At 41.8% G+C, this 8,598-nt stretch overlaps 1 protein-coding gene across 2 annotated transcripts; it reads left to right on the forward strand.

Moving 5' to 3' along the window:
* Positions 1–378: 378 nt before the first annotated feature.
* Positions 379–8,361, forward strand: eomesa (eomesodermin homolog a). Of its 2 annotated transcripts, XM_007240851.4 has the most exons (7): positions 379–475; positions 802–1,990; positions 2,960–3,114; positions 4,847–4,968; positions 6,256–6,414; positions 6,533–6,594; positions 7,263–8,361. In XM_007240851.4, the coding sequence occupies exons 2-7, from the start codon at positions 1,212–1,214 to the stop codon at positions 8,029–8,031; spliced, it is 2,046 nt and encodes a 681-aa protein (XP_007240913.2). In that variant the 5' UTR covers positions 379–475; positions 802–1,211; the 3' UTR covers positions 8,032–8,361. The 2 variants fall into 2 exon arrangements, with proteins under 2 accessions (XP_007240913.2, XP_049328976.1); XM_049473019.1 differs by lacking the exon at positions 379–475 and having other exon boundaries at positions 793–1,990.
* The last annotated feature ends 237 nt before the right edge of the window (positions 8,362–8,598 follow it).

An 8,598-nucleotide genomic window follows, 5' to 3' on the forward strand; every position in this document is an offset into this window, starting at 1 on the left:
CTGTCTATCTTAATCACTTTGAGCTTTTTATTTACGCTTTTTACTTTTTTTAATCGACAATTTTATTTCGTTGATTTTTTAAAAGAAATATCTCGCCCTCCGCATCTTTCTTATTATCAAATTATGAAAAATATATATATTTTAATCAGGTGTCTCTAAGCCCTCTCCCTCTCTCTCCTTTCTTTCTTCTCTGTCTCTGTTGACTTTTTTCTCTCTTTCAATCACAGCTTGTATTGTGAGTTGTAGTTTTCTATTTTTTTTATCAAATATATGGATTAGTTGTTTTGTTTTTGTTTATGAGATCTTAAGATATGAGATCTACCTGCCCCGGTAGGTCTAGCAAAGGGAGGGCGGGGCAACTGGCGCGTGAACCGGAACCTTGACGCTTGGCACGTGCTGCCAATGATTACTGATCAGGCTCAGTGCAAGGAACCACCAGTGTGTTTTACACCAAAATCCACAGACGCTGCGGGAGGTGAGTACCCGTATTTGTCTTTTTGTTTGTTTAGTTTCCCTTTGAAAACAACTTTAATTGTTTCTTAGGCACTTCCAATTACAATTAACGCGCGTGCACGCGCCTGAGTGTGTATGTTTGGATGATTTGCGGCCTTTCAGATATTGCATTTGTTTGTTTGTTGAGTGTGTGTCGATTGTGTGTGCGCGCGCTCCTGATGTTTAGTGCAACACACAAAAATCTGAACTAAATTACTAAATCCACTAAAAATGCGAAAAAGCTCAAACTTCGCTTTTTAGCATTGTTTTTCATGTGTTCACCTTTTTCTCCTTTCTCTCCTCCAATAGCGGCACAAAGAGGAGGTGCAAGGCGGCATCCCTGGGAGGCCCCGCCCACTCGTGCTTAGAGGCGCGTGCGTGTATATATATAAACGCCCCTGAAACACCACCGTCTCCAACATACAGGGACTTGCAAAGCGCGCATGAGCGCAGACTCGCTTTTAAAATTCGCCTTCTAGTCGATTTTTTACCGCTCATAAAATAGTTTTTAAACTCGTTTTCGTTTCACTTTTTTCCGGCTCAAGTCGAGGACCGAGAGAGGGGGGCAACATCCCGCGCTCTATCACCCCCCTCTCCAACTCCTCTTCTCCTCCTCTCTTCAGGCGCGCGTACGTGCGTGCGTTGCGCTCCAGGTTGGTGCAACCAGCCTGAATCCGTTTTTTAAGCGCTTTTAATTTTGTAAACTAAGAAAAGAAGCGATGCAGTTGGAGAGTCTGGTGGCTGGAGGGGCGGCTGGGGGTCCCGTATCCCTGCCCCTGCCCTTGCCCAAGCCCTTCTACCCGCCACTTTCATCCTCGGACAGCGCCGCGTCCGCCTCCGCTAGTCCGGACGAACCGGACAGCGGTAAGAAGTACAGCAGCGCGAGCGGCGGAGGAGCAACAGATGCAGAACAAGGCGCGAGGAGCCCACCTCCATCATCCAACAGCACCACCACGACCACCAGCAGCAGCGGCGGTTCCAGCGCAGCGCGCGAGCATGGGCACGAGCAGGACGCGGGGCAGGACGTCCTGCCCATCCGGCGTTACGGCGCGGAGGAGCTGTTGTACTTCGGCGGGCAGGACCCGGTCAGCTGCGCGCTCTTCCCCTACGGTGGCGGGGCCTCTGCGCAAGGGGTCACCGGGGGCGCCGCGTGTTACGGAGGCTCGGTCGCGACCTCCCGCTACTCCACGTCCTCCTCATCTTCATCCTCCTCATCCTCCTCCACCTCCTCGCTCCACTACGGGCCCGTACCGCTGCCCCCTCACGCGGTCTCCGGCTTCCCGTCCGCCGTTTGCACGAGCCGCGGACAGTTCCCGCCGCCTCCTCCGCCGCACCCCGCAGCCGCTGCGGGTTACCAGTTCGCGCACGCGCAGGGTCCGGCGTGCCTCTACCCGTCCTACCCCGGTGCGCAAAGGGCGCAGGTGTATCTCTGCAACAGGCCGCTGTGGCTCAAGTTCCACCGGCACCAGACTGAGATGATCATCACCAAGCAGGGCAGGTGAGGCGCAAGCACGTTAATAAATTAATGTACGAGCGAGGGAATACTTTAATAATTGCATGGGGAAAGGTAAGCGATCTGAATTGAGTAAAATTAGTGCACGTAAAATAACATTTTTTTGTAAATAATTGATCTTTAATTTATTACATACGAACTCAGTGGCTTGTACTCCCGAATGCAATCACAGTGCTACACTCATACATATAAAGGTGCGACAATGTTTTTGAAGAAAACCATAGAAAAACTATTTTATAGAAAGTTCTCTAAATGTAAAAAATTCTCCAAATTGAAACAAAAGCGTTTCCTCTCTGTAAATGTATAATAAACAAGTTATATTTTTTTAGAACAGTATTGCATTATTTACACACTGATAAAAACAGTGGGCAATTTTGTTTGAGTATACAGTGGTGCAATGTGTGTTTTCGTGCGTGTGTGCAATTTTACAAACGAAAATTTAGTTAAACGAAATTAGAAAGATTTACAGTATTTTTAACTTAGTTTGCTTGTAAACATAATTGCAGGAGTGCGCTGAATTTAACTGCATCACAAAAAGTAGCGGAATGTGAAATAATTTAAGATTAAAATGTTTGCAAAAAATGCAAAAAAAAAAAAACGAATTAACTTTCAACGACAATTCTGTTGGTTCATTGTTAATTGGATTTGGCCATAATTAGGTAAAGAACAGCGGACTGATTCGAATGACACGACAAATTCCGCATTGTTTTTTTTATTACTATAAGTGATGATAAAAATTGCATGAAAATAATATAAGCGCCTTTTTTAATCGTTATTTTGTTTGTTTTTATTAAGTGTTTATACTTCGTAGTTGGTAATTCGATCTATCTGAACTGTTTAATTGATTGATTGATTGAACGATTTTGTGAAATAATTAAACACTTCCAAATATATATCTCTTATATCTTATTGTTTGTATTTTTGTATTTATATATATTTTTTCTTGTATTTCAGGCGCATGTTTCCCTTCCTAAGCTTCAACATCACCGGCCTCAGCCTGACGTCGCACTATAACGTCTTTGTGGAGGTCGTGCTTGCGGACCCCAACCACTGGCGCTTCCAGGGGGGCAAGTGGGTGACATGCGGCAAAGCAGATAACAACATGCAGGGTAAGCGCGCTACACACACTACACTTATACACACTCATACACACATTCATCCCGAGATGGGTTTTTGCTCTCAGTATGAAAACAAGCGTTTTAAAACGTGCAACAGAAGAGGGCTCGTGCACGGATGCAGTCGAGAGCTAAACCTCGTCCAATAGCAGTTTTAGGGTGTGATCTTCAATGCTTTAAACTCAATCGAGAGTGTGAAAAATGGACTGCGAGTGATGCGAAGAGCGGTTCGCGTTTCTGCGGCATCTTAAAGACAAAAGCGGGCTCGTGTGTGTGTGTGTGTGTGTGGCTGTGCAAAGTGGGCTTCAAAGAAGAAAGATAAAGATGCATGCAACCGACACACACACTCACTCATTGTTCATATTTTTATTTTTTTGTTCTTTGAGCTAAAACTAAATTGCACAGTTTTGCACGTTTGAAAAAAATACGTTCACCTTCATTTGCATTCATTTGTAAACCCTAATCAAGTATAAACAAAATCGAAATGAAAACTGGTAAAACCATCAGTGTTCAGACTTTAATGCCATTTTTAATCCTGTACCTTTTATATTTTCGTTGTGTTTTCGTTTTTTTTTTAAAGCAATTTTAAGATCATTTCAAATTGTATATAATTTCCCATAATGTAAGCGTTTCTAGAAAACGCCTGAAAAGTAATTTAACGAAAGCTCCTGAGTTTCGGGAGCTTCTGATTCAAAGTGAGAAGAAACAAGGTGTTATGCACGTTCATTTCTGCCCTGTCGTTTTTAATATCGTTGCTGCCACTCAAAAAAAAAAATACAACTCTACAGAAGAAAACAATTTAAGCTTCAAAGGAAGTCGGTGTAAGATTTTATTTAGTCACTTAGGATTGTTTCTGTTTATTGTTTCAATCATCAGTATTTTTCTACATACCATTTAAAGAACGCCTACCAGATTCGCATTGGCGCACAACTAAAAACTAAAAATGGCAGTAATTAAACAATTAATATACAAGGCTTTAATGTGAAAATGATTCTATATTTGTTTCTATTTTTATTGTGCAATTTTATATTGCATTTGTATTGAAACTCAAAATTTAGAAGCAAGTTTAAAGGTGTTAAAGGTGTTTATTCGTTCGATATGATTATTCTTTATTACAAGTATAAAAGTTTCAGCTTGTTTTTGTTGTGTGTTGTTTGGTAAAGCGCAATCAATGCATTTATGTAGGTAAATAAATGCCTTGGATGAAACGAGCAGGAATTTTTCGAATATCAAGACGAAATATGATCTAGCTAAGAGGAATTTCTCTAGTAAATTTTAATAATCTTGGCGAATTTACGGTTTTACATTAAAATCGATTAACGTAAGTTTAATGGCCTGTTTGACGTAAAATACGATATTTTTTCATTTCACTTTGTTTTTAGGGCGTTTCGTTAAATGATTCATTATTACTGGCGATCTTTTCTGCATGATGCAAAATGCTTTTTTTTTTTTTTTTTTTTTTGCAAACCGGAGATGCCAGAGTGTCTCAACCTGCGTGGGCTGAAAGTGTGATTCTCTCATTTATTTATCATTCAGAGCTGAGCAGAGGCGCTGTCACGATTTATTTAAAAATGAGAAGGTCTCTAATTGAACCATCCAATCGTTTTGTTTTCTCTAAAATTTCGTTGAACTATAACGTTATTCGTTTAAAATTGACTTTGATGTATTTTTGAACACTTCTTTTAATCAGTTTTCTCTTTCTTGATGTGTTTTTTTTTTCTCACAGGAAATAAGATGTATGTCCACCCTGAGTCTCCAAACACAGGAGCTCACTGGATGAGGCAGGAGATCTCCTTCAGCAAGCTAAAACTGACCAACAACAAGGGTGCAAACAACAATAACACCCAGGTAAACACCTTTTTAATGTACGAATCAACCACAATCAATAGTGTGAAGAAACTGTCATGTAGTACTATGTAGTTTGGGAAGTTAGAGGTAAGAACTTTAGATAATTATCTCGCAGCTTAACCAGTCTACCTAAGGTGGGGGACTTTTCTAAAAGCAAGGTTCCTGGGAAAGTCAACAGTTACTTTTATCATAAGCTTAAAAGTAAGGCAAGGCAAGTTTATTTATATAGCACCTTTCATACACAAGGGTTATTCAAAGTGCTTTACTAATTAGAACATGTAACAATACAACTTGTAAAAATACAAATGGAAATAAAATAATAAAATAAAAATTAAAGCATGGATAAAACATGATTTAAACATGATTAAAACAAAGAGAAATCAAATTTAAAACAGGTAAAAGAATAATTGTAATTTAGTAGTATATAGAAAATAGTTAAATGAAAATGAAAAAAGAAAAGAAAATGAGACATTATAACTAAAATAAGACTCAAGTAATGAAAAATTAAAAACAAAGCAATACTAGAAATGTGCAAAGCAGAGCAAGTTACACAGTGTGGATAAATCCTTGATAGCTTGATTTGTTTGTTATCTAAAGAATAAGAGAAATTATCTACAGGGCTTTTAACAGTGGTTTCAGCTTTTGAATGAGGAACGTGGTTGAAACAAACATTTTTAAAACCTGTCCATAAGCTAAGGAGCTTTAAAAAATCACATTACATTACATTCAAAAGCATGGTCCAGATCTTCACAATTGTAGTAACGTTTAGACCTTGTGCTTCAAACAATCATCAAAATGTTAGACTTTCAAAGAGGCACATCTTAACACCTCATCGTAAGGCTTTAGCATTGTCTTTTAGAAGAATAAAAGAATAAAGGCTTCTGCTGGTGGGTGAAGGAGGGGGTGGTAGGGGTGTTAGGGGGGTATATGATGGTTGAGTTGAACTGATGGTGCAATGGCTCTGAGTGAAGCATAGTCTGCATTCGTGGCGCTCTTTTCTGGCCTTCCGTGGTGGTTTGACACCTCCGAGTGTGTTAGTGTGCCTGCGATCGTCTTGCTACAGCAGACGAGCCGTCCTGCAGCCTTTGCACAATTACCAGCAGTGTGCGGTTGTGCACGACTTACAGTGCATATTATTGTCCTTTACTGTAAAGATCCCGGTTCCTTACAGTGCTGGTTAGCTCTCAAGCTCTGCAGAACACTTGAGCTTCACTGCAATTAATTCTACAATCATCGATAATGAATTTGTAACTAATCTTTCTATGTCCTTCTTCTGCTTCTGCGCAGATGATCGTCCTGCAGTCTCTCCACAAGTATCAGCCCAGGCTGCACATCGTGGAGGTCAGTGAGGACGGCGTGGAGGACATGAGCGCCGAAGCCAAGACTCAGACCTTCACTTTCCCAGAAAACCAGTTTATTGCGGTCACAGCTTACCAGAACACCGATGTAAGTAAAAAAGTGAAAAACGACGCTGACCGCCTCAACTTCCTTCAGTCGAGCGCAACTTCTGCTTTTATGCGTCTCTTCTCTTATAGACATTTTTCTTTCTTTTGTTTTTGTCCAGATCACACAGTTGAAGATTGACCACAACCCCTTTGCCAAAGGCTTCAGAGACAACTATGATTCGTAAGTATCTCTAAGCATCTAAAACGACCTAAAAAGAAAACACAGAAATTGTAGCAAAAATCAAAAGTGCATGTGGTTGTCACTGGTGGACCAAAGCTTCATCACAGGCCAAAGAAAGTGAAAGTTGACACCTTAAGCTCTTGTTTTGGCCCATTGTCATCAGGTGTCATCACCTCAAATAGTGTGAAGGCCGAGTCAATGTCTTGGAAAGATTTTGTTTCTTCAGTCTTCTATAGGTTTAGGCTTTTTCTTATTTTTAATTTCTTGTTCCACAAATGTACCTGGTTTACGTTCATCCAGGCCAGTGTATAGTATAGCCAAAGCTGCACAGAAACTTTCTTCTTCTTCATTTATTAACTTTTCTCTTACCAATCTTACCTGACTCCAGTCTGACAATTTTGTGAGACTCCTCAAACTATTATACTATTAAACACCTCTTAGTAGTAGACAGCCCTGCACTTTTAACTAACCACCAGAAATAACTTTTTATAGGGTTACAAATATGAAAGAACTGAAAAGATTTACACCAGCTTAAAATACTTAATTTTCTGAAAGTCCTTCATATGAAGACACTGATTTAGGTCTGTGATGCCATAAAATAGGCAACGTGTTGCTGATATGGCACAAAAAACAAAACATAAACAAACATTCTTGCCTATCTTCAACAGGATGTACACAGCCCCCGAGAGCGACCGGTTGACCCCGTCCCCCACCGACTCCCCACGTTCCCACCAGATCGTTCCTGGAGCTCGCTATGCCATGCAGCCCTTCTTCCAGGACCAGTTCGTCAACAACCTCCCGCAGAACCACCGTCTGTACGGGAGCGAGCGAGCCGTACCTCAGACCAACGGCCTACTGTCGCCGCAGGCCGAGGACTCTGCCGCCACCGCCGCAAGCCGCTGGTTCGTCCAGCAGGGCGGCGCCTCGGGTAAACTGGACTTGACCTATGACACAGATTACTCTGCCTCCAGCCTCCTGTCCTATGGGATCAAACCCCTGCCCCTACAAAGCCCTCACGCCCTGGGTTACTACCCAGACTCCTTCGCCTCCATGGCCGCAGCCGGCTGGGGCACCAGCCGGAGCTCCAGCTACCAGAGGAAGATGACCACAGGCCTGCCCTGGTCCCCCAGGCCCAGTCCGCCGGCCTTTTCCGACGACCCCCTGGTCACTAAAGATAAGCTGCAGGAGGAGGGATCCACGGGTACAGCGGTGACCGTAGGCAGCAGTGCGGTGTGGGGGCTGGAGACGACCCCGGGCCTGAAGCCCATGGACTCCGGCGACTACACCATGGTGTGTAAAAGACGCCGCCTCTCGCCTGGAGGCTCCAGCACGGACGCATCTCCAACCATAAAGTGCGAGGACCTGACGGCCGAGGAATACAGCAAGGAGCAGCATCCTAAAGGCCTGGGCTACTACGCCTTCTACACCAGCCCTTAAACTTATCGCCCTGTCCGCACCTCCACCCTCTCTGATGCATTAATATTCTCTCTCTCTCTTTTTATCTCTCTTTCATCTCTCTCTCTTTTATCTATCTATCTCTCTCTCTTATTTTAAAAAGTGCTTTGCTCACATTTTGTTCCTTTTGTAAACTTTACTTTTTACTTTTTAACTGCAGGTGCCAAAGCTACGTGCTCCTATAATATATATAGTGCTGATGATGATGAAGATGATTCATTTCTGCTGGTTTGTTTGTGAAAGATGGGAGAGTCTCTCTTTATTTTATATTATTTTATTTTATTTTTTGTTTGTTTTTGTTTTTTTATTTTTTTATTTTTTTGGGGGGGGGGGGGTAATTCTTTTATCTTTTTTTATTTTAAGCAATCTGCTGGTTTTGAATTTTTTTAATATATATATTATATAAAAAGAAAATCAATGTGATTTTTTTTTCTCCTCTCCTTTTATTTAAGACCCCTTGGTTGTACAGTATTTGTGCACTTTAGATTGTGATGTATCTTGTATAAATCTTGTCTACATGGCACTGGTATGAGATGTGGAATAAAATGT

This window comes from Astyanax mexicanus, unplaced genomic scaffold (assembly GCF_023375975.1).
Source record: "Astyanax mexicanus isolate ESR-SI-001 unplaced genomic scaffold, AstMex3_surface scaffold_32, whole genome shotgun sequence".
NCBI lineage: Eukaryota > Metazoa > Chordata > Actinopteri > Characiformes > Acestrorhamphidae > Astyanax > Astyanax mexicanus.

Bases quoted from the DNA above. Each gene is read 5' to 3' on its own strand.
- eomesa (XM_007240851.4), top strand. From the start codon at position 1,212: ATGCAGTTGGAGAGTCTGGTGGCTGGAGGGGCGGCTGGGGGTCCCGTA. The intron at 3,115-4,846 runs GTAAGCGCGCTA...TTTTTCTCACAG, and splicing joins AGCAGATAACAACATGCAGG to GAAATAAGATGTATGTCCAC. The intron at 6,415-6,532 runs GTAAGTAAAAAA...GTTTTTGTCCAG, and splicing joins CAGCTTACCAGAACACCGAT to ATCACACAGTTGAAGATTGA.